Here is a 26,485-nt window from a genome sequence, read left to right as displayed (position 1 = left end):
GAGACATGGAAACATCTAACAGACTAAGGAATCTCAGAGGAAAGGGAGAGGGCAGGAAGAGGTTAACCAAAGAATTTATATGTATATATGCAATACCCATGGACAGACAATAGTGCAATGAAGGTCTGGGGAGGGGGTGGGAGCAGAGAGGAGGGAGTCAATGGAGGGGGGGGGGAAGGAACATCTGTAATACTTTCAACAATAAAGATAAATTTAAAAAATAGTATATAAAGCTAAACACAAAAAGGAACTAATAAAAATGAGAATTCTGAATGGAGGTTCCGAGTATGGAGGTGGCGAGCAGGACAGATGGAAGTGAGGGTACGAGTGAGACTCTGAGCAGAATACTTTAAAAAGATTTTTATTTTTGATCTAACGTAATGTATTATCTATTAAAAATAAACATATTATTAAGAGTAGAGGGTCTTTTATAACTAAAAAGGATCTTAAAGATGATCTCATCAGCTCTAATCATTTTACTTGTGGGTAAATTGAAGCCCAGTGGTGTTAAATTTTTCAAGTACTGAGGCAGAAGTACTGGCTTAAAACCCTAGTCTTAAGATCCCAAATTTTGTGTGTGTGTTGTTTTTTTAAAAAATACACCAAATCCACCCTTTACTCCTATTGTCTGTCACTGTTGTATTCATAAAAGCTGTCCTTGGGAATTTAGGGCTATTGGGTGTCTTTAGAGGGGATTAACTGATGTCAGTCGACCATGACTCTTCCGTGACTGTGAAATTGTCTCTATGTCAGAGCATTTGGAGAATTTCAATTCTCAGGTATAATTTTCCAAGTGCTTGCAGATATAACAAAATTACAGCTTTATTTCTTGAGCTCCCTTCCCGTTTTGTGAGAGGGGAATATGTTTATTTTTGTCATTAAAATGAAATACAGTTTAGAGGAGGTGGTGGTGATTTCCCTAATGGTGATTTGATGGTTTTCTTTTGAGGTAATTTGTTAACGTCTTTTGTAGTCACACCCGGGCTGGGAGTTATGCTGTAGAATTCCTTTAAAACACCGTTCTTTGCTTTATTAATGTATGAAAGTATACACTGTCTTTGAACTAAGTTTGTTATTTTTAACTTAAATTTTGAACTTTATAAAGAGCATATGTCTGATTTATTCTACATGCTGAGAGGTGTTTAGATGTGTTGTGTGTATGTTTTCCACAAGTGTAATATATTGTTTTGGTTTCCTTTCCAATCATAAACACTGCTTATAATTTCGTGTTGCCCAGTAGCAAAAGGATACCCCATTCACTTCCCAGTCAGTGGGAAGCAGCTGATGATGAAATAAAAGACATCCAGTGGTCTAGGAGATGTGCAGAAACATAGGTCCTTACTTACATTGTTTTAACTTCATTCCTATTTTTTTTAAAGTCTGTTCCCAGGCTTTAGAGACAAGCTGTCTTAAGCTGGAGTGGGTAGGACTTTTTCGGTGCTCTCTGCGTGTGAGCAGATGCTTTCCTGGAGAGCCAGGGACAGAGCCTGGAGGTTTTACCCCATTCCTTTAAGCCCAGTGAACAACAATTCAATATTATAGGCACTAAAAGTGATCAAACAAGATAATAAATCATCTAAGCAAAAATGCGTATAGGGTATCAACCATGATTTGCTATTTCAAAATGATTTCACTAACCTCCATGGCATGGAATATCAAAGATTAGTGGTAGAATTAGTGGAGAAAACATCCCACTTGGGGATCTCTGTAGAAAATGTTTAGCCTTTCATTTCTGTTGTAAAATGTCTGAGCGAAGGCTGAAGTAAATCACTTATTTTAGCACTTCATGTCCCCTAGCTGGCCATCTTATTAGACACCTAAACTGTGGACACAATTTAGGAAGTAAGGGTGTATTTTAATTATTATCGGGACACAGAGTAGTGAACCCTTGCTGGTATTCTCTTTTCCTGGACACTGACTGATGAACGCAGTCCATTTGGTAATCTGTTATATTTCCTACATACCAAAAAGACAGAAAATAAACCCACTCCCATGGACCTGCCACCCTGACTGAGCTGTAACGTTTTGCCATATTTGATTCCAATTTTTAAAAAGTGAAATAAAACATTACAGATATAACTGAGAACCGAGGCATCCTGGCCTCTCTATTTCTGGCGCCCCATGTCTAATCCATTGTGAATCCTGCTGACATTTTTGGGATCTGATCTCGCCTCCTCACCACCTCCAGGGTTCTGGGCTCCTTTAAATCTCACCTGGGTTACTTGCTGTGGCCTTCTGCTTTCTTCAGTTTATTCTCAACACAGTAGTCAACTGTAAATCACACTTGTTCCTCCTCTGTCTGCTCAGACCTCACTCAGTGGCTGAGTCCTGGTCATGGCAACAGCCTACAAGGCCTCCTCTCCTAAGACGTTCCCCAGTCGGCTCCCTCACTCCAGCCACCTTGCCCTTCCTGGACCCTGGGGCATGCACATACCCTCCATAGGACATTGGCACTCGCTGTGCCCTCTGCTGGTCACACTCTTCCCTTCCTCAGTCCTGCCTCAGGTGCTGCATTTTGAGGTGGTCTGTTTGGCTGCTCTTTTTAATATCAATCACAATTGCATTGGATTTATAGATTAACTTAGGAAAATTGACATTTTATTATATTACTAGAGGCCCAGTGCTTGATTAAATCATGCACATGTAGGGTCCCCTACACGCTTTCGCTTTCGATCACGGGGGAGCTGGGTGCCTGTCCGCTGGTGCACCAGGCCTTTCAGAAGCCTCCGCCACTGGCGACGCAAGCTCAGTGTCCCACCGGCCCAATTGGCCACCCCGAGTCCCGCCCCCCTCACCTCCTGGCCAATCGTGGGCATAGCTAAGGTACGGTCAATTTGCATATTTGTCTATTATTAGGTAGGATCTTTTTATAACTTGCAGTGTTTTGCTAGAATTTTGCTTTTGCAGTTTCTAGTCCCTCTGCCTGACACATGGTTCGCTTCCACCATTCCTCTACGTTTCAACTTTTCTTTAAGGCCTCCCTTGATGCAGCCCTTCCTACGCCTTTTGTCCACATTCTCTTCTCTTAGCACTTGTGATCACTTGACATTTTATATATTTGTGTGTAATCTGTTTCCTCTCACTGAAATGTAAGCTCTGTGAAGTAAGGGTTTTTGTCAGTTTTGTTCATTTCTGTATTCCTAGTATTAAAACCCTGCCTAGCATATAGCATGCTCTTACTAAATATTTCTAAATGAATGGGTATGTAAATGAACAAATGGCTAGAGTGGAAAAGTAGACACCTTCTTAAAAATTTGGCACATGTTGCCAAATTGACACCTACAATGATTATTCAAGTTAGATACCAACCAGAATAAAAGTATCTGTTCCCAACAGTCATTACAGTGTGGGATTCATATTACTGTTTTTTCATTTTTCCCATCAGGGAGATGGCAAACATGATATTCGTTTGCTGTTTTTATTTTTTATTAAGACTGTACAGTTTTCTTCATATGCAACCAGCATAGAAGAGCAGCCCTTATTCCTGTCCTGTCTTTTATTAAAGGGAAATATTTTTGTAACCCTTCCCTCTCCTCCATCCCAAATCACTGGCTACAGGTCTGACCACCATGGTTATCTCAGGATTGTCCCAATTCGAGTGCTGGTACTGAGGAGAGATCTGACTTCCTGTGGGAACTGGAAACCATCAGGAATCTGTTAGCATACCAGAAGTGAGAGGACAGCTGTGGGGAGGCAGTCACATACTGAATCAACCCTTGATTGATTGACCAGTGTCTTGATTAGCTTTGAAAACACAGCAAAGATGTTATGCTTTCAAATAATTTTTATTATTGAAGTAGCTCATGATCATTAGTGAAAGCTTGGAAAGTGTCCCACCGGCCCAATTGGCCACCCCGAGTCCCGCCCCCCTCACCTCCTGGCCAATCGTGAAGAAAAAAGTATCCAGGAATCCCACCACCCAGTTAGTTACTTTGATATTTACCAATAGGTTTTTATTTTCTTTTTTGCATATTTTAATATAAATTAGGTAATTCTATATATGCTTAAACCAAACTTTTCATTTAAAATCATAGCAATCGCCCTAGCCAGTTTGGTTCAGTGGATAGAGCGTCGGCCTGTGGACTGAAGGGTCCCAGGTTCAATTCCGGTCAAGGGCACTTGCCTGGGTTTCAGGCTCCATCTCCAGTAGGAGGTGTGTAAGAGGCAGCCGATCAATGATTCTCTCTCATCATTGATGTTTCTATCTCTCTCTCCCTCTCCCTTCCTCTCTGAAATCAATAAAAATATATGTAATAAAACCATAGCAATCATTTATCATAACCTTTTTTTAAACAGACTGTGCATTTTCATGTCTGCGTCACTTTCCATGGATTTGGATAAGCTTCAAAACATTTTCTATATTTGGATACAAAGCCGTCCCCATCCCCCCTCCACCCACCCCCAGCTGGTATTATCAATAATAATGCCATTATATCTCAATGTATAGCATTTTTTTATATTTCTAGGTTTGTTTTTTTGGGATAAGTTCCTAGAAATGAAATTGTGTCAAAGTCCATGAACATTTTTACTGCCAAATTGTTTTTTAAAACAATTGTCTACTTGCACTGCCAATAGCAATGTTTGCAAGTGGAGCTGCTTTATGTCAATTAATTTGTGTCATATGGAAATGGGTCATCGACCTGTTCCCTTTTGGACTGGTAACAGTTGGAACTTCATTCAGAATAAACACTAATAAAAGCTGAAATAACTCTAGTGGTTGTGGTTCAACAGTCTCCTATGGCAGCTAGCTGCAAATTTTAATAGCCTAAGGGGTTTTGATTTGCCTTCATTTTCTTTTCTTCTCTGCTATTTCCCTCTCTCCGGCTTTAAAACATGTTTTCCTGGCTGCAGTTAAGCCCTAGTACTTCTTGTTCTGTCTTTGTTGATTAATGGGTATAATTGACCCTTGTTGTCTCTATTATACAAGGCACAGCAATTTGTTTTTATGTAGCAGTTATTTTCTGAGCTATCACAAAACTGCCTTACAAAGAGAGCTCATTACCAACCCGAAGGAAAAGAATTTTAAGTGATGAAGGGAATAAAGGTCCCTAAGAGAAGGAGGAGGAGGAGGAGGAGGAGGAGGAGGAGGAGGAGGAGAAGGCTTGGCTGTTCAAATGTTCAGGGAAAGGAGAGAGTTTTAGCGTTGCTTACGTACTCAGCAAGACTTGGTTATCCCTTGAAATTATTAGATTAAAAATGGCTCCCCATAGAATCGTGAAGACTGGATGTAGACGATTGAATGTTGGTCCAAGAAACAATGGAGCATAGCATTTTATGGAGGGGGTTGAAGTCCATTGGAGTTGGCAATTGGGGACCAAATTCTAGAGAACCCTGCTAAATGTTTGTCTGTAGAAGTAGAGGCAATTTCTGAGCTGAAAATTTTATCTGAACAGATATTGACCATAAAGAATACCTACATTGCACCCAACTGGTGTGGCTCAGTGGTTGAGCATTGACCTATGAACCAATAGGTCATGGTTTGATTCCCAGTCAGGGCACATGCCCAGGTTGTGGGCTCAGTCCCAGTGTGTGGCATGCAGGAGGCAGCTGATCAGTGATTCTCTCTCATCATTGAAGTTTCTATCTATCTCTCCCTCTCCCTTCTTCTCTGAGATCAATAAAAATATATTTAAAAAAATACCTAAATTTCATGTTATCTCAGAACATAATTTACTATTTATATACGTTTCCCCCTAATTTTTCTCTTCCCCTATGATCTTGATGAGGCTTCCTCATTCACAAAATTAAGTAAGGAAGCAGCAGAAGTGTAGGGAAGAGATGGAACAGAGATCTTGACTTTGTAACAGAGTCGGCTGGCCCCACCATGGAACAAATCGGGTCCTGTTGCAGGGGATCATCTTGTCTTCAGCTGTTCAATTGAGAGCTCATCTAGGGAATGTCTTGTCACATAATCTCTGTTTGTCAGCCCTGCCACACGTTTCTCCTGGGAGAAGAAAAGGACAGTAAGCACAGAGGAAAGGAAAAAAATCCTAAGCAGCAACAGTGAACTGTTAGTGGTGGTGGTTCTGAGTCATGGAATGCAGCAGCTAGAGGGGACTTTATAAGATCGTCTCTTTATTTTGTGAAGTAGTAGATCAAGTCTGTTGCATAGAAGGTTTAATTTACTTTCACCTTGGTCCATCTAGTTTTTGGAAGAACTGGATCTAAAGTCAGTCTCCCTTCTGGTTCAGTACCCTTCGTACTGTTAGGTAACTTCTCACCAGTTGGAATTCTCCTTTTCTTATACATTAATGTGAGTATTTGACCCAAAACAGTTCCAGACAGACTACTACTCTTCAAGTGGCGGGTTATAGTAATTGCACAGGAACTTGCATTGCCTTGTTCAACACACGTTTTGTTTTGCTTATGAATATTCGGAAGAAAATTGGTTTGATCCCTTCCAGAAACCTCTGCTGCGAGAGCCTCTGGCTGGAGGGGCGATTCTGGAAAGCGGTGGGGGAAGGGCAGCTGGAAGATGTGCTGGCCCTGTTCAGAACCAGCTAGAAAGAGTACACAGCACCTCAGAACTCTGAGACTTCTCGAAAGAAGTGAGGACTTGTCAGTCTTCATAGAATGAGAGGGATAGCTTACAAGGAAGGGGGTACCTCTGCCACTGATGGGGAGCAGCGCATGGGAGGGTCAAAGGTCAGTCCCTGGGCCAGAGGAGGACAGCTGCCTTCTTGGTTAATCCCTCCATCTTAGGAAACGTTGGGCAAATTGTGCTTACTTAATGAAAAGAACATTATTTTGTACTTGTGAGTAGAGATGGAGGTAGGAGGCAACCGGTGTCTTGAGTTTCTTTAGTAAAAAATTTCTGTCATTACTCTGCAACTATGGGATTTAGAAACTAAAGTCCCCATGTTAAGTGAATTTTCAGGTATGAATTTATGACAATATGCAGGAAAAGAAATATTCCCAATTTCTTTTGCATCAAAAATATACTTAAATGTATTTTGCATACAGTTAAACCAATAAAGGGAGAACACTAAATGAAGACTGTAGTGACATTTTGTACAGTTTCAATGAATCCTAATTACTACTATATTTTTCATTTCTATCACAGTCCCTTTTTCACAGGAAATGCAAATACTCACATATTATGATGTATTTTCCCATCTAGGTCAAGCCATACACTCAGTGTCATTCTTATTTTATAATTTAGAACTGTTTTTCCTCTCTCACCTTCTCCCATGTCTTGTTGTGGTGGGCATGATGGATATATATTTTATAAGTGTACCCTCCCCCCAAAATCAAATGAATAAAGAAAGAAAAAACCACTTTGGTAAGATCTGAATCTCATTAAATTTAGCATATATGAATAGTTGTTTCTCAGACCCCTCCCTCAATATCATTTATTCTTCTCCAGAACAGATCTACCCATTGTCATGTGCTGGTGTGGGTCAATTCCACCTTGTCTTTACCTGGTTTCAGGCACTGCATTCTGATAATAATGGTGCACCTTACCTGTATGTAGTACTTCACATTTTTCAAAATATTTCATTTGACCCTCCTAAAATCTGATATGCTGTCAGGCTTAAGAAAAGACTTCACCTTTGGGGAGCCTATCCTTGCACCCCTCATTATTTTAATTAGTGACACTGTAAAGCTGTTCACTGTCAGTGTTTAGCCTGACTAATGTTGCCCACGTTCTGTCCCGCACAGGTTACTCCGGCCAGGACTTTGACTGGGCCGATTATCACAAGCAGCATGGAACGGAAGAAGCACCTCCTTTCTGCTTCAAAAATGTAAGACGCTTGTTTCTTGCTACTCCTTTCACCATCGATGTTGCTCACCATAAATGCCATCAATTGTTTTCTATTTATTGAGCAAGAGTAGAGTGCTGCTGTGTTCCATGGAATCCCAAAACTTTCATAGTTTTTGAAAAGTCGTCCTTTCAGCTTGTCGATTAGAGTAATTCTGGGAGATAGTAACAAATGGATTACTGAATGTGTAGTGGCTTAAACATGCTATATATTTAGTTCTCACTGAGGGAAGGGTCCAGGATGTACTGGGTTTCTAGGTGGTTCTTCTCATTGTGGTGAGCCTTGAGCTAGATATGTTTTGGTCTCAGTCCCTGAATCTGGTGAGCAGATCGGGAGAGAAGACAGCCCTAGTTCTAAGCAGGGCAGCTGGTATTGACACACGCTGCTCTGTTCCCTTTCTCTCCGTGAGAACCAGTCCCTCATCTGCACCATGAATGAGGCTAGGAGATGCCCTGGCTGGTTCCCCACCATGACTCCATACTGTAGAAGAGGGAGGACAAACTGGTGGACAGCCAGCCACCTGTGCTGCCAATAGCTGTGCACTTGCCATGCATAGCTATTGGTTACGATGGGGTATAATATTGATAAGCCCATCAATAGGTACAGATTCTCTGTACCTGAGGAATATTCTTAAAATATGATCTTATTATTTTTTTATGCCTTGGATTATTTTGCTAGGATCCTAGTCCAACAATTGTGTACTTTGCTTGCTTACTTTAAGCCCCTACCTTGTTCAAATAGAACTTATTGACATAGTAATAGGATTTTTGTGACAAATAAAATAGCTGTGTGTGTGTGTGTGTGTGTGTGTGTGTGTGTGTGTGTGTGTGCGCGCGCGCGCTCATACATGTATGTATTTGCTTAGTTATCTGAACTGGTTGTATTGAGTAGTTTATAAATTATTCATTTATATTTCATCAACCCTGGGGAACTATGAAAAGAGACGTAGATTAGTATCTCTGATTTAAGAATGAGGCATAAATATATAGCTTAGTGCATTGAACACATATTTCATGATGAAGCTAATTCCTTGTGCTGAGAAAAGATGCAGTCCTCCAGCTGAGGACTGCAGATACTAAGTGCAGAGTGCTCCCGAATCACAGACTTGTTTTCTAGACATATGCTTCCATTGCTGCTGATTCACTGCCGCCCCACCTATAATTTGTTCTGCAGGGTAACAGAATATGAGAACTGAGAGGAGGAAAGGGTTGACCTAGTAGAGAGAAACTCAATACTGAGCATAGTCAAAAACGGATTTGGGAGAATTAAGTAGGTTGATTACTGGGTCAACTTGTACTCCTAAATACAGAAACAAATCAGTGGCAGAGTGGCAATCAAAGCTTTGCAAATGATTAAATCGACTTTCTACTTGGATGACATACCCTTTGCCCAAAGGCAGTTCTTCTGTAGTTGAAAGAACTGCATGGTGAGTGTTTAGGTGGTTTGAAGGGGGCAGCTATGTTATCATGCCACCATGGGGATAGCAGCCAGTTAGCAAGGCTTATGAAGTCCAATGCAATTTTATTAACCTTTTTACCATGTTGACGTCACTTGTGACAAAACCTACTGGCCTTCTGGCCTTTCATTTAGGATCCTGGAAACACTTCATCATGTCCTGAAACCCCTTTACTTTGTGCTTTCTACCTGAAAAGAATAAAAATCCTTCCCTGATTCTTCAGCTTTGGGAAAGAAATCCTCCCATCTCCCCTGGTCCTGTATTTAAGGAGGAGTTTCTTCTGCGACACCAAAGCTTCTTTTTATCTGTCCTCTGCTCCCATTCAGCCAGCTGTTGTCCACATGCATTTTAATAGTGGAGCAAGTAGCCACATCCCCAGGTGGCCTCTGAGCTTTTAGGATTTAGCTACCCAGATTACATCTGTTCTAGTAAATACATTGGTGTATTTATTAGGGCTGCACTTGTTACAAGTATGTCCCCTTTTTTTCTGGCTCCTCGTTTATTTAATCAACAGGATTGTTATCTGCCTGTTGATGGATGGGTTGCATTTCTGACACTTTGCAGTGCTCTTTAGTGGGATGCTTATTATGAGTTTATTTTTTAATCATACATCTAGTGTATACCAGAGGAGAGGTAGTTTAAAAGTGGATATATGGATGACATTTCCCTGAGGATGTTTAACAATCACAGGCAGTTCTGAAATGGATTGACACAGCCAAATACTTCGTAAAATAAACTCACAGGTAACGGTTTTGCCATTGATCCTTTTTAAATTACCCTCAAACCGAGGTTATGTGGTTGTAGCTTTCCCTTATTAAGTAGAATAAATGGCATTTTAACTTATTTAGAGACTTTACAGGCAGCCAGCCTATCAAATTGTATTATCAGAAAGAAGCTCAATACATAATATGTGTGGATAAGTTAGGATGATTTGTAGGAAAATAGCCCACATAGAGTAGCTTTGATTCCTATTTCCAAGGAAATATAAAGGAAAAGAACAAACTGGTCTCTTAACATACATTGGATAATTTTGTTCTGTTTACATAGAGATAGACTTTCACTTCAACTTAACATATATAAAAAGACATGTAAATGTGAATTACCTTGGTTTCCTTCTATCAGTAACAAAGAGATGTAATCTGTTACTGGCAGGAACTTGTTTATCTCAGTTTGTATATTTCAAAACATATATATTTATGTAATATTGTAATATCTGGTTAAAATTTATAGAAGTGGGTGACTGGAAATTTTTGTATCATACTTATTTAATAGTGAATTTTGCTTCCAGTAATGGCTAAGCTCATACCGAATCCATCCTCTTACAGAGAGCAACTAAACACTGGGCAGGATGAAAACAGCTACTGAAGGATGTAGAACATGAACAAAAGCATGCAGATACTGGGGGCGGGGAGGCAGGTGTTTTGTAAAAAGAAGACCGTGGGGTGATCATCCCCAAATTTTCAGATGAGTGGTCTGAGGTCAGCCACAGTTGACAACATATGAGATGACTAAAACAGTGATTGTAAGATTTATAATCTTTCTGGCCTTATGAACACAATAACAGAATTTAGGAAACCACAAGCTACTGGAAAGTAAGAGGAATAACAAACAGGGGAGAGCCAGGAGGAGGAACCACAGATTCTTCAACCATGTATTTGCCAGGAAAACTCCAAGCAGCCTAGTAGTTAAGGATGAAAGAACTGAATTAAGATCTGAGCTGCTTCTCAAGAGACAAGTGTGTAGTTTGAGACCAACCAAGTTAATTGCTTGCTATAACTGAAAAACCAGCACTCTTGGGAGAATATGCCACAATCCAGGGTTTCTATGACATAACATTTAAAACATCCAGATTTCAATCCAAAGTTGCTCAACACATGAAGAAATAGGAAAATCTGACTCATTCTCAGTAGAAAAGACAATGAAAAGAGACCAAATCCAAAATGACCCAGATGTTGGTAGCATTCAAGTATTTTAAAGTCCCTATTATAACTAAGATCAGTAGTGGAAAGCACTGGATCCCAAAGTGTGGTCCGTAGGTCAGCTCCTTCAGCATCACCTTGCTGGAAATACAAATTATCTTACTTAAACTGAATCAAAAACTTTGGGATGAGGCCCAGCAGTCCTATGTTTTTAAAGGTTTTCCAAGTCATTTTGATATCCTCTAAAGTTTTTGAAGCATTGATGTTAAGAAAAATATTCTTCTAATGAATGAAAAGATAGGAATTGCCAGAACAGAAGTAGAAGTATAAAAAAGGGAAATTCTAAAACTGATAAATACAATATCTGAAATAAGCAAATTCATTGAAAGGGCTTAATAGCAGAACAGATATGAGCAAGGAAAGAGTTTATGATATTGAAGACAAATTATTCTATCTGAAGAACAGGAAAAAAATGGCATGGGGTTGGGAGGAAGGTGAAGAGAATCTCAAGGATCTGAGGGACAATCTCATGTGTAACTGGAGACCCAGAAGTGGACACAGAAGTGGAAGGAAAAAATATATGAAGAAATAATGATTCCTAATTAAGCAAAGCAGCTAAAAGATCTAAATTTACAGGTTCAGGAATCTCAGTGAGCCTCAAGCAGCATAAATACAAAGAAACTCTACATAGTCAAATTGCTGATAACCAATAAACATTGAGAGAAAACTCTTGGAAGTGTCCAGAGAAAAATAATACATTTAAAATAGAGGAATACAGTTTGAATAATAACAAACTTTTCATCAGAAACAACAGAGGCCAAAAGAGTGTGAACCAACTTCTTTAGAGTGCTATAAGAAAAAAAAAAAATTACAATTCTATATCCAGTAAAAATATATTTCAAGAATAAAGGTAAAAATAATACACTTTGCCCTAGCCAGTTTGGCTCAGTGGATAGAGCATTGGCCTGCTGACTGAAGGGTTCAATTCTGGTTAAGGGCACATGCCTGGGCTGCAGGCTTCATCCCCAGTAGGGGGCGTGCAGCTGATCGGTGATTCTCTCTCATCATTGATGTTTCTCTCTCTCCTTCTCCCTTCCTCTCTGAAGTCAATAAAAATATATTTAAAAAAATAATAATACACTTCAACAAAGAAGATATACTAATGCCAAAAGTGAAAACTGCTCAATGTCATTAGTCATAGAGAAAACACAAGTTAAAACCATAGTGAGATGCCACTAGACTTAACTATAAGAATGGCTAAAATTTGAAAAACTGGCAGTATCAGTTGAGAAGATGTTTAACAACTGGAACTGTATAAACTGCTGATAGGAATGCAAGATGATATGTTAGAAAATAATTGGGCAGATTTTTAGAAATATATATACACTAGAGGCCCTATGCATGAAATTTGTGCAAGGGGCTCGACCCTCGCAGCCCTGGCTTCGTCTGGAAGGTTGTCCGGCTGTCCGATCTAATTAGCATATTATGCTTTTATTATTATAGATTTACCATATGGTCCAGCAATCCTGTTTCTAGAGAAATGAAAACAGTGTTATAGGCTGCATTATGTTCCTCCAAAATACATGCTTTAAAGTCCTAACCTCAGGACCTCAGAATGTGACTGTATTTGGAGTTAGAGTCTTTAAAGAGGTAATTAAGGTAAAATTAGGTCATATGGTGGGCCTTAATCCGATACAACCAGTGTCCTGATAAGAAGAGCACACACCACAAGCTTGGAGGAAGGAACATGTAGAGACACAGGGAGAAGACTGCCATTTGCATGCCGAGGAGATGGACCTCAGAAAAAAAACGACTCGACTGACACTCTGTTCTCAGACTATCAGTCTCCAGAACTGTGAGAAAATAGATTTCTGTTATTTAAGCTACCAGGTCTGTGGTATTTTATGGCAGCTGGAGCTGACTAATATATTAATGTTCACACAACAACATGTGCTTAAATGTTTATAGTGGTTTTACTCACAAGCACCAAAAATTGTAAACCACTCAAATGTCTCGCAACTGGTAAATGATGGACAAACTGTGGTACATCTACATAGCACAGAATAAATTACTGAATTGTGCAATAGCGTGAATGATGCTCAAATGCTGTTTGCTTAGTGAAAGAAGACAGACTCAAAGGCAACATAGTATATGATTTCACTTACATGACATTATGGAAAAGGTGGAATTATAGGAGCAGAAAACATCAGTGCTCCAGGAGTCGGGAGCCTGGGAGGAGATGATTACCGAAAGGCCAGTGCAAGGGGTTTTGGAGGTGAAGCCACTGCTCTGTATCTCCATTGTGGTTGTATTCATGTATTCATCCTCTCACTCATTCAACACATATTATTAGGCACCTGCTATGGGCCAAGCGGAGCTCAGTTTCTAGGATACAAATGAAGAAGGCATGGTTCTTTCTTCATAAGTGGCGGGAAAGACAAACATGGGAACAGCCTGCTCGTCTTATAAAGAAGGGCTGTGCGTGCACGTGTGCGTGTGTGCGCATGTCTGCTTCCTCAGTTGGCCAGCTTTGTTGCTGCACGCTGTCTTGCTGTGGTACCAGTATCATTTCTCTCTTTCAGACATCATTCAGCCGGGGTTTCACAAAGAACATGAAGCTTGAAGCCGTAAACCCCAGGAATCCAGGAGAGCTCTGTGTGGCCTCTGTCGTGAGGGTGAAGGGGCGGTTGCTGTGGCTTCACCTGGAAGGTATGCCCGCTTTGTAACCATTCTGGAGAGTTTAGGATCCATCCAGCACGTCTCAGAAGTGTCCTTTTGTGTTCCATTTACTTAAACAGCTCTTAAATTATTCAGTGTTCTCAAGTAAGTGAAATTAATCAAATACAAATTTGTACAGAGGCTCTCATTTTAATTTAATAATTTCATGAAATGAGATGCTGTAGTGATAATTATGTTTGGAACACAGTGGGTTTTTTACATCTATGATTATAAAAGCTAATGTCACAATTAAATTAATATGAGTCACTAAAACTGGTATTTGAGGTCTTGGGTATTATGAAGTCTTGGTAATTATGAGGATAGAATTGTATATTTTAATGTGAATAATACCCTTACTTTGGTTTCTTCCATAGTTGTTTAATTTTTCCTTAAAATAGTAAATGAAGACGACTTTCTCCCCAAATATACAGGCGTGGGCAAAAATAGGTTTATACTTGTAATACAAATAAATAATACAATTATTAATAAATAATAATACAAGAATAAACTGTTTTGCATATTCACAACTATAAACCTACTTTTGCCCACCCCTGTATAATAAACAGGATTTAGGCTTGTTTGTTGGTGTTTAAACTGTTCTTTATAGCTATATTTTACTTACAATTATACAGATAATTCACAGAATAATGTACTTTGTAAACAAACCTTGATCAGATTTTGAATTTAGATAGAAGACTATATTTTCTAGATGTTATCTACACTAATAAAAGAGAAAGATGTAAATTGACCGTACCTTCGCGATGCCCACCAGCCAATCAGGAGTGAGTATGCAAATTAACCCAACGAAGCTGGTGGGTTAATTTGCATATGCAGGCGCCTAGCAGCCGGGGGCGGGGCGGGACACTTGCATCATTGCCATGGCAACAGCACAGGCGTTCCACACTGCCCCAGCTCCCGGCTTCTGGGCAGCGGGGGAAGGCCGAAAGGTGGCTCTGGGCCGGAGCAAAGGTGATGCTGGCAGCCAGGGGAAGGAAGGCTCGTTCTTGCACGAATCTTCGTGCATTTGGCCTCTAGTATTTTCAATAAGAATTGAAATGAATTTGATATCCAATGTTTTCACATCTTTCTGTGATTTAAAATACTGAGTGGTTTTTTTTTGTTTGTTTTTTTGATTGTTTGTTTTTCAGTTTTACAGCACTCAATAGTTATTTCAAGTGTTTATGAAAAAACAGTAAGACTAGATATGAATAATAAAGTTATGTTAGCTTTGATGGTCTATATTTTAGATCTTTTTTTTTTTTTAAATATATTTTATTGATTGTTTACAGAGAGGAAGGGAGAGGAAGAGGGATAGTTAGAAACATTGATGAGAGAGAAACACTGATTCAGCTGCCTTCTGCACACTCCCCACTGGGGATGTGCCCGCAACCAAGGTACATGCCCTTGACTGGAATCGAACCCGGGACCCCTCAGTCCGCAGGCCAACGCTCTGTCCACTGAGCCAAACCGGTTTCGGCAGTATATTTTAGATCTTTTAACATGCTTGTATTACCATTGGACTAGAAAGTTTGGAAGGTCATAGAATTGCTGCTAATATCTTCATCCTTATTTCATCAGTAATCAGGTCTAACAAGCATTCGTGCACCGGGTCTCGAGTTTGAAATAAGAGGAAATTCTCAAAAAGTTGATTGCTTTGTTTTTCAAATAAAATGGCCTCTAGTGGAAGTAGCCAAAAGGTAGACACAGGCATAATAGTGATATTTCTGCAGCCACAGTAATTGTGCAACCTTACATGCATTACTACATGTAAAGTTGATTCAATTGCTCTTGGAAAAATAGGAGCTCTTGGATGATTTTGAATCCCTTAATCAAACATGCTACTAACTAATACTATGCTAAGCTATATCATGAGATTGGAGTCTTGTTTGCATTGTTAATTTGAAAACAAAAATGGAAATGGCAGAGCCCATGTATTACCATTATTATTTAGCACATTGTGGTTAAAATTATTTGGCAGTCATAATTTATTTATATCCAGATTGCTGTTTTTCTTTGGATATAAATTTGTGGATTTATAGCAAACTAAATACAAGTCAGTTCCTGGCAACTCTTTTGCTTATTCTTCAGAGTGCTTTCATTCTGTAGTAATGAGTTAGTTAGGCTTCTGAAGCAGGTCAGAAAGTAAATTATCCATTTTTGCAGGCCGTGCACATTTAAAGAAAAAAATTTAAACAATCTGTTGACTGTCATCTACCTGGAATTATTGGTCAAAATTATGCATTTGTCTCATCAAATAAAGTAAATTCCACTCAATCTCCTTAAACGGTCTTAAATTTTGTGTTTTGATTTGGTTTTGGTTTGGGCCCTTACTGAACATTTGCCATTTCATATAATAGCAAGCTTGCTGGTACTTATTTCTCATTATTTCAGTTTTTTGTAATAGTGTTTTCTTTCCTCAGTCCTGGGGACAAAATGTTAGAGATTCACTACGGTCACTTTGTGCCTGTTAGAGTACTTTTATTATGATGGGGATGCTGATTATAGACCATTTATTCGACACTTTGAATTTATAAAGTACTTCATAACAATTTATCAGTTATATTTGTGCATTAAATTGATTTGAAGTATTTCAACACATGCCTAATTGACCACTTGTAGGTCATTAAAAGGGTGATTTTTATTTAATATTTCACTTCTCTTGAAGTCAGATAGTTCTTTAAGTGTCTATAAAGGAGCCGATGTTGAAGGGGGAGCAGTGAATAAATTACATGAGATTTGTGTAATATTATTTTAGGTGCATATTTAGAAAGAATCTCAAGTTCTCACAAAGCCACTGATAGTGAGCAAGGGCAGTTTCTGATGAAGAGGCTTTGTGTTTTGGGAAGGACATTGTTGTGCTTTCTCTATGGTAATACTCTGCTCTAGGTAACCATGCGTACCATCCTGAGCATTATCTATATAGTAGAAATGTTAACACATCTAGTATTGCAGCTATACACACTACCTCACACACTTGTTTTTCTGTCTGCGTTCTCAAAATCCAAGTCACTTCACATACAGTTCAGGTCATTTTCTACTGGGACAAAAGGGTGTGGGCATTCTGTTCATCCTCATAGCATGTTCACTCTCTAAGAGGGTTTACATCTTTGCATTGCTTTCTTGGTTTCCCTTATCCCATTATTATTAATGCTAGTGGTCCCGTGCATGAATTTCAAATAAAATGGCCTCTAGTGGAAGGGCTGGGGGGAGGGGGGGCGGGTGGGAGTCGGGGTGGTTCCCTCAGCCCAGCCTGCACACTCTCCAATTGGACATTCCTCTCACAATCTGGGACCACTGGCTCCTAACCACTCACATGCCTGCCTGATCGCCCCTAACTGCCTCTGTCTGCCTGCCTGATTGCCCCTAACCCCTCTGCCTGCCTGCCTGATCAACCCTAACTGCCCTCCTCTGCTGGCCTGATCTTGCCCCCAACTGTCCTCCCCTGCTGGCCTGATCTCACCCCTAACTGCTCTCCCCTGCCAGCCTGATTGCCCTTAACTGCCTCTGTCTGCCTGATCACCCCCAACTGCCCTCCCCTGCCGGCCTGATCTCACTCCCAACTGCCCTCTCCTGCTGGCCTTATCACACCCCCAACTGCCCTCCCCTACCGGCCTGATTGCCCCTAACTCCCTGCCGGCCTGATCTCGCCCCCAACTGCCCTCCACTGCCGGCCTGATCGCTCCTAACTGCCTCTGCCTCGGCCCCCACCACCATGGCTTTGTCCAGAAGGAAGTCGGATGTCTGGTCGACCTGGTCTAATTAGTATATTACCCTTTTATTAGTATAGATAAATTATAGGATAGGATTGCTTAAATTGGGTGGGGGCCTTTTTCAGCAGGAGGATATGCTCTTGGCAGACAAAAATACATAATCCCAATATCTGGACTGATAGCCAGCCATATGCACTATACTGCCAAACCAGTCATTAAAAAATTGAACCGCTTTCTTACACACTGTTGCCCTTAAAACCCCTCCTCAACCCCTACCTTAGGTTCTGCCTTCGCAGTTCACCCAGATTAGGTTCTGATTGGCTGGTTTCTATGCCAGTCAGCATCAAAAGCTCCACCTCCTAGGCAGCCATTGGCTCCTTGCAGTTCATCCAGATTTGGTTCTGATTGGCCCGTTTCTATGCCAGTCAGCATCTCTGGGCCTATCTCTGGGCCTGATCAGAGAGGCAGAGCTGATCAGCAGCCCCCACGGCTGCTGGCGAGACCCAGAGAGAAAGAGAGGCAAGGGCTGATTAACAGCTGCCATGGAGGCTGTGGATCAGACCCTGCTTCTCTCTCTGGGCCTCTCTTTGGGCCTTATCCGCAGCCACCTCAGCAGTCAGTGCTGGGTCGCCACGCCTGCAGTGGTAGCAGTCAGTGCTGAGTTGCTGCGGTGACCCAGCACTGACTGCAGGACTGACTTCCAGTATTCGGTGGTCCATTTGGTCATTTGAACATTGCAGACCCTGGCTCTTTATATATATATATATATATATATATATATATATATTTATATATATATATATATTCTCATTTAGAAGAGATGCAATGGGCTCCACATTCCTGAATATGAAGTATTTTAGATTTTTAGCTGAGGCAGAAATGCCTTTTATGTCATAAAATGTATGACAACTAAGAGGCTTCATTTTTGCTAAGTTATTTAGCTCTTATACTTGTTGCCACTACAGTAATTTTTGTGGAGAGCTTTAGAACATGAGCACCAAAACCTGGCTTTGAAATTTGGAGCACTGTTATGAATGAAAACAGACAGGGTATTCCTGATGAGTGTTTGTGCACTGGGAACATTGAGAGAGAATGGTGTCCTGTAAGGTTTGTTACCCAGGGCTTTCAGTTCTATGTGTAAAACATCCTATCTAATAAAAGAGTAATATGCAAATTGACTGTACCTCTGCTACACCCACAAGCCACGCCCACCAGCCAATCAGGAGCGAGTATGCAAATTAACCCAACCAAGATGGCTGCGGCCATGGAGCGAACAGGAGGCTTGGGTTTCCCTGGCAATGGAGGAAGCCAAGCTTCCTGCACACCCTGGCCGACCCAGGCCTCTGCTCAAGGCTACAAAATTTCAATTATAGAAGATAAATAAATCCCAACAAAAATGGCTGCAGCCACGGAGCAAACAGGAGGCTTGTGTTTCCCCGGCGATGGAGGAAGCCAAGCTTCCTGCCAGCCCAGGCCTCCGCTCAAGGCTACAAAGTTTCAATTATAGAAGAAGATAAATAAATTCCAGATACCAGGGCCTCCGTTTGGGTCACTGGGGGGCGTGGCCAGCCTGCAAACCACCACAGGCCCCTCGCCCAGGCCGCCCCACACCCTAAGGGAACCCCCACCCTGATCCAGGACACCCTTCAGGGCAAACCAGCTGGCCCCCACCCGTGCACCAGGCCTCTATCCTATCTAATAAAAGAGTAATATGCAAATTGATCATCATTCCAACACACAAGATGGCTGCCCCCATGTGGACACAAGATAGCCGCCACAAGGTGGCCAGCAGGAGAGGGCAGTTGGGAGGGATCAGGCCAGCAGGAGAGGGCAGTTGGGGGCAATCAGGCCAGCAGGGGAGGGCAGTTGGGAGGGACCAGGCCTACAAGGGAGGGCAGTTGGGGGTGATCAAGCCTGCAGGGGAGGGCAGTTAGGGGTGTCCAGGCCTGCAGGGGAGGGCAGTTAGGGGCAATCAGGTTGGCATGGGAGCAGTTAGGCATCAATCAAGCTGGCAGGGGAGTGGTTAGGTGGTGATCAGGCTGGCAGGCAAAAGCATTTAGGGGCAATCAGGAAGGCAGGCAGGTGAGCAATTGGGAGCCAGCAGTCCTGGATTGTGAGAGGGATATCCAACTGCCTGTTTAGGCCCAACCCTACTGGGATCGGGCCTAAACGGGCAGTCGGACATCCCTTGAGGGGTCCCAGATTGGAGAGGGTGCAGGCTGGGCTGAGGGACACACACCCCTATGCACGAATTTCATGCACTGGGCCTCTAGTAGTATATAAACTTCAATCTGTGAATCTGTGTGATGTATAGTTTTGGACAGTAGCTTTTTAGAGTCCGGGATTGCATCCTTCCTTGTGAACTTCACATTCCACATTGACAAGCACAGAACATGCAGAGCCCAGTTTACATGTTGCCCTGGGTTTCCGCAGGTGACAGCCAAAGTGAGCAGCGTGTGGACTCTTTAAGCCTGTGTGCCTCATGTAGAATTTCAGTGTAGGTATTTAAACACAGGATTTGCTCTCTCCTTTTTTCCCTCTTAAGAAATGCATACTCTGTGGAATTGTCCAGTGCCAGTTTTTTATTTATCTGATTTTTTTTTCTCAGTTTCTTGGCTGCGGTGAGATAGACCTTGGCACGTGATGTTCTGCTGGTGTCCTTTTGTCCACTTGCTTTACGTTTTAGGCGTCATTTAAGATGGGAATGCAGCTCAGCACTTTTCAGGACAGTTCCCTGACCAGGCCAGGCTTGCAGGGCCATATCCTCGCCCTCTTCACCTGCAACTAGCAGTGTCCTAACCCGGCTTACATCTGTGCTATTAGGATGATGGCGGCAGGTGCAGGCCTTTTACTTCTGGAGCATGGACCTTCACATAATCCTGTTTTTGCCCTTGTCTTTTTCCTATTCTCAGCCGTCTCCTGGTGCTTCCAACTCTAGAGAGTAAACCTCTAGCCACCAGCCTGGGTGGAGGTGTGACCTGCTGTGCAGAGTCGTCAGTGTGTTGAGAGGTCTAACTGCTTCTTGAAGACTTTCAACCGGTCTTTTCTCAGTTCAGCCCCACCCACCCCTTGCCTCCACTCCGCTGTCTTTCTGCGGGCTGGCAGCCTGAATTGGCTTGCTTCTTGCCCTCCTTGTCCTCTGTACTTTGAAGACTCTCAGCTACTTGGTGAATAAATAAATGAGGTAATATACTAAGTATGGTTAATGGAGTTTTGTGCCTGAGTCCCTTGTGACACAATTTGATTCTATGTCAGACATAGGGATGAAGGCCAAAACCAGGGTAGACATCAATAAATATTTTGAAACATACAAATCTTAGGTTACATAATGAAATGTTGGAGGCTTATTCTTTTCAGCAAGTTAGTCGATAAACAAGTTTCATTTTTAACATTAAGTAACAAAGCAAGACATGCGTTGTTAGCTCTGCTCACGTGTTGGGCATGTCAATGGATAAACGGGAGGCATTTTCTGTAACGACTCACACGCCTGACATGGCAGGTGTCATGCCCCTTTCCCTTAGTAATTTCCTTTCCTATCTCCATTTCCCCCTCACCTTCAGTCTTCCTCTTGCGAAGAAGTGTAATATACATTTCCATCCCTTGCTTTGGTTGTTTTTGTTTTAATGAAGATGTTTTCTTTTTATGTAAGTTCCTCCGCAGTCATGTGCAATTCCTCACCTTTCAGAGACCTTAAAAATGTCCTTTGCAGCATTTGACCTACCTTGATCTTTTTTTCCAAAGTCTTCCTTCCATCTTTTCCGGAATACCAGCTGGGCAGCTTTCTCTTCCCCACTGAGGTTTCCTTAGATGAGGTTCTTGTTCTCACCTTTGTTCTGCTTTCCTCACATGTAAAGGTCAGAATTCTTCAGATGGTGCCCATACAATCTCATCTTTCTCTGCGTCAAATAGCAGTGCTGTGCTGACAAACCGGTGTGCCCACCACTCTCAGCAGTCACAGGCAGGGCCCCATTTTCGCCCACCTGCGGAGCACCTCCGTGTGCACATCAGCTTGGTACAGACGTCACTGTGTTGCCCCTGTGTTTGCTCTTCTCTCGGAGTTTTCAGTCTGACCTGGTGGCACCTTTATTTCAGCCAAGTTAAAAACCACAGTCATCCAACTTAGAAAGTCTAGGATAACTCTCATTGTTTGCATCCCCCCAGCTCCTGTGACCAGGTAGTCACTTAGATAGCCCAGTGCCCCTCGGCAGCTCTGTCTCTTCTCGCTGCCACGCCCCAGGTTAGGTCTTCATCCCTTCCTCTTAGGATTTCAGTAGTCCCCTAACTGCCTTCCCTATCGTCTTTGTGGGCTCTCAGAGCTGGGTTTGTAAAATACAGTCATTGCCTTTCTTCTAACACAGTGGTCCTCAACCTTCCTAATGCCGCGGCCCTTTAACACAGTTCCTCATGTGGTGGTGACCCCCAACCATAAAATTATTTTCGTTGCTACTTCATAACTGTAATTTTGCTACTGTTATGAATCATAATGTAAATATCTGTGTTTTCCGATGGTCTTAGGCTCTACAGCAGTGGTCGCCTAAGACCATCGGAAAACACAGATATTTACATTACGATTCATTAACAGTAGCAAAATTACAGTTATGAAGTAGCAACGAAAATAATGTTATGGTTGGGGGTCACCACCACATGAGGAACTGTGTTAAAGGGTCGCGGCATTAGGAAGGAAGGTTGTGAACCACTGTTCTAACACATGTGGAGTCTGTATTTCTCGCGGAGCTAAGACTCAAATTCTGGTTTTCAGCAAGGCCTCCTGACATACACACCTGCTTCCTAGACGTGTGATTATGAGGACATTTAGTTTAAAATCCCTGTTCTTATTTGTACATCACTATAAAATGTACGTAATAACGGGTTCTACCTTGGAGGATGCTGTGGAGATTGGCTGTGAGAATTAGTGTCTATAAAGTGCTCAGAGTTGTGTTTGGCCCCTAATAGTCAGAGCCCAGTAAGTGGAGGTGGTGAGGAGCGAAAAGAAAGGCAGTGTTCTTCCTTGCAGCTTTACCTCCCTGCATAGAGTCTGTGCTCCTTCCGGAGAGACCACTCAGGTGTCTGTTAACATCCTGATACTGTGATTGGTGCTGCAAAACACTGCACACAGCTGTACTCCCGTCCTTGCCTCTAGCCTAGCTCAGTGGTCAGCAAACTCATTAGTCAACAGAGCCAAATATCAACAGTGCAACGATTGAAATTTCTTTTGAGAGCCAAATTTTTTAAACTTAAACTTCTTCTAAGGCCAGTTCTTCAAAATAGACTCGCCCAGGCCGTGGTATTTTGTGGAAGAGCCACACTCAAGGGGCCAAAGAGCCGCATGTGGCTCGCGAGCCGCGGTTTGCCGACCACTGGCCTATCGCATAGCACGGTGTTCGTACTGGAGTTCATGTGCTCACTCAGTGTTTGCTGAATTGACATGAGGAATAAATGGAATCTGTAGTCCCTAATGAGAAAGTGATTTAGGATACAGCAGCCCCTTAAGAACTGTTGTTTTGCGAACCAAATTTTGAAATGATGAGAGGCATTTTGTACTTATAAGCTAAAATCTAAAAACCTGGTCAGTTTTTTCATATGCTTGATTCAGTACCAGGAAACTACCTTCCATATTATAATCAACAATCAACGGCAGTCCTACTAAAATGTAGATTCCTGGGGGTCTGCCTTTTAAAGTCCCCTCCCCAGGTGATTCACACGCACACTGGAGTTTGTAATGGACTCTAAGAGGGTCAGATAAGCAGAGTGCGAGTGCGGCAGGTTTCAAAGAAACCTTTGTGAGTCAACCTCTTCCCTTTAGGAGACCAGGGGCAGAAAACTGCCCCATGATTTGTGAAAAAGTCAGGTGGTTCATAAGCATTTCGCTAGACTTGCAAAAATGAAACAAAGGGAAATGCAGATGTGAAAAGAATTACATTTCTAGTCAGTGTGGGTTAAAGCCTTTAAAGGGGTACGGCCTGCAGAAGGCACTGTTGGGGGAAGCTGCTTCAGCAGATCAGGGTGTGCAGCAGAATTTCCTGCATCAGAGAGGGTGGCCCCACAGTGGGAGCTGTCCCTGGGAGCAGGCCTTCATCACTCCAAATCTGCTTTGTCCCCCAGACTGTCGTGCAGTTAGACAGGTTCTTGGTGGCCAGCGACAGAACTGGCTCTGGCTGTCGCAGCAAAATGGGAATCTGGGAGGAAGGCCTTTCGATGGAGGCTCCAGGAGGCTTTGCAGCAGGAACCAAAATAAAGTTTGGGCTTTCAAGCTGCCGTTGTGATAAATGTGACTTCTGACTGACCACATTTTGGTTCAAAAGGTCTGAGCCCGACATCATCTGCCTGCAGAGAGAGGGTAGATCTGGCTGTTCCCCTTTGTGGTAGGCGGCAATGGCTACCTCATAATGGAATTCTGCAGAAGGGATATGGGTCCCTAAGAGGAATAAGACATGCTAGATAGACCAGAAACAACAAGCAAGGGAGGGGTGGGGGAGAGGCGATAGGAAGGGAGGGAAGGGGGGTGGACGGGAGGGGGAGGAAGCTGCCTACTTTATATGATGTCTGAGGCTCTGGACTAGGCTACTTGGATTGGAAACCTGGGTGCGCCACTTGCTGGCTGTCTGATTTTTTTTCTGTACCTCGGTTTACTGATCTATAAAATGGGGATGAAAACTGTCCCTATCTTTTAGGGTTGTGGTGAGGATTAAACACTTGGGAAAGCGCTGTAAGTATTTGCAATCCTGTGAGTGTATATGTCTCTCTTGCCACACACACATTGAATTCCGTTTCTGCGGTTTTCCTTTAGGTTGTCTGCATTCTGTCATATCTGGATCTTGCCAGTCACAGCTTTGCTCCTCTCTTTATTCCTAGGGAATTTAGTTCCGTAGCTGACAAAGGGATACTCTAAAATCCTATTCCTGGATGGGCATCTGACAATGGAAGAAGCATGACAGAGGGCCCGTGGGGTTTCCAGCACCCAGTTCTTACTTGCTCACCATAATCAACCAGCTCTTCATCCTTCTAGTGCTTTACCTCTTAGTCACATACTGAGCCCAGCACAATTTGGTGCGACCTGTAACTATTAATGAGGGCACTGAACAAGGTTAACCTGTTTCCTTAAATACCTTTGCCTTTCTTCCCACTCCAGCTTTTAACTGAGTTGGAGGGGTCGTTCCAGTTCTAATACTGGAGTCAATGAAAATAAATCATCTTTCTCACAGTTGGCTCTTAGTCTCTTCCCTCACATCCCTCTTGTCTCCAGTCCCCCAGTAGCATCCACTACTCCTGTGCTCGCCCATGTTTGTTCTCTCCCATGGTTTGCTGGGAATGAAGCAATTATGTAATGTGACAGGGCTGTGTTTCCAAGATTTCAGCATCATCACAAGCCTTCTCTTTCTTTGATCCTGATGTTCTGAGTAGAACAGGTCACACTCAATGGCAGGGCCCTGAGTCATCTGCTGGATTAAACCCTGTAATTAGAAGGGCAAGTGGCATTTTGTAGAAGTGGAGGGTAGCCGCTGGTCTGAGGACACAATCTCTGGATACAGCAAATTGCAATTATTTTAAGGTTCCAAAGTGATTCTTACAAATTTAGGTGCTTGTACATTTGCTTTGTGAATATGGAAAGGCCTTCTTCTCTTAGCAGTGAAATAATTCCTAGTTTAGCTTTGCTCCCTTTTAAGGTAACTTGTCCTTCATTAATCTGACCCCTGTGGCAATACTGTATTCATGCACGATAGTGTGTATCCAGACTCCTCCTTCTCTGAATATCCTGTGTTGTGTTGCTGTTATTGTGATGATAGTGAGGTTGCCATTGTAAAATCAGTAATTCATTCACAAAGGCCCAAAATAAATGAAAGTATCTTTTAGTCAGATTCTCCCTACCTCTCCTGTCTCCTCAGCCTACAGCCACTCAGTTCTTTTCTGAGCAGACACCCACTGGATTAGTATTTTGCTTTTCCTTCCAGATTTATTTCATGCACATATAAAAATATGTTATTTTCCTTTTTTAAATAGATGGTAGCCTACTGTATATACAGAGTATTCTGCACCCTGCTGATCATTGTGCATTCAACTACATATACATGTTTTTACATATAAGTATATAAAGAGGTTTCTTATACTTTTTTCATAGCAGCAGGATATTCCATCTTATGGATGTGTAATAGTTATTTAATTTCTTCTCCATAGATGGAGGTTTAGGCTTCCTGATGGTTTTTTAAATGAAGGATCTGGATAAGAACAAATAAGTAGAGTCCGTATTGACTTGATGCAGCAAAAATAAAGTCAGAGATTAAGCCATGGTCTTGTGTCATTTATAAGAGTTTTTCCTGTGAAATGATAAATATATTACAGCAGTCCTTATTGGAGCATCTAGCTTTGCATACATGGTTTTGGCAATCCTAGAATAATCAATAAAAGAGCATTGTATACATTTTTAATGAATTATAAGAGGTTATGTTCTAAAAAACTCTTCCGAGTCCAGCCAGATGTATCCAGATTCATAAGGTTGATAAAGATAAATAAAGAATTAGAACCTTCATTCAGAACAGGATTGGAAATCTTTCCTGGATGACAAAGAACCCACTTTTCCATTAGTTTTTGCCTTAATGGGCTAAATTTGGGGGTGGAAGGAAGGCAGGAGTATAACTTTCTTGAGGATATGGTAGCTGACACATTGCAGCTCATAAATATTTGCTTAATTGAATGGAAAACATGATCAAAGAATTTTAAAGTACTGTAAAGACAGCCTTAGAAATGTATTAATGTATACATTGTTACAGAGTGTATATATTAAAGCATTTATATGATGTGATGTTTGAACTAGCAGAACATTGGAAGACAAAAGTCATAATTCATGAAGGAATAAGCTATAAAGTTCAGTTTATGCTACTTTGACCTTGAAAATGTTACTTGTAGCTAAACATAAATATGGAA

The 26,485-nt window shown here is 41.8% G+C and overlaps 1 protein-coding gene across 3 annotated transcripts in view; it reads left to right on the top strand.

Annotated features, from left to right (window-relative positions):
- The window catches only part of SFMBT2 (Scm like with four mbt domains 2), a 196,134-nt gene that overhangs the window by 131,783 nt on the left and 37,866 nt on the right, over window positions 1-26,485 (top strand). For all 3 annotated transcript variants that reach the window (XM_054726333.1, XM_028130935.2, XM_054726331.1), the window contains 2 exons: window positions 7,663-7,745; window positions 13,721-13,847. In XM_054726333.1, the coding sequence (XP_054582308.1) occupies window positions 7,663-7,745; window positions 13,721-13,847 (210 nt within the window). The remainder of the gene's footprint in view (window positions 1-7,662; window positions 7,746-13,720; window positions 13,848-26,485) is intronic.

This window comes from Eptesicus fuscus, chromosome 2, assembly GCF_027574615.1.
Source record: "Eptesicus fuscus isolate TK198812 chromosome 2, DD_ASM_mEF_20220401, whole genome shotgun sequence".
NCBI lineage: Eukaryota > Metazoa > Chordata > Mammalia > Chiroptera > Vespertilionidae > Eptesicus > Eptesicus fuscus.
Note: the sequence above shows the minus strand (reverse complement) of the source record. Positions and strands in the feature narration are given on the sequence as shown.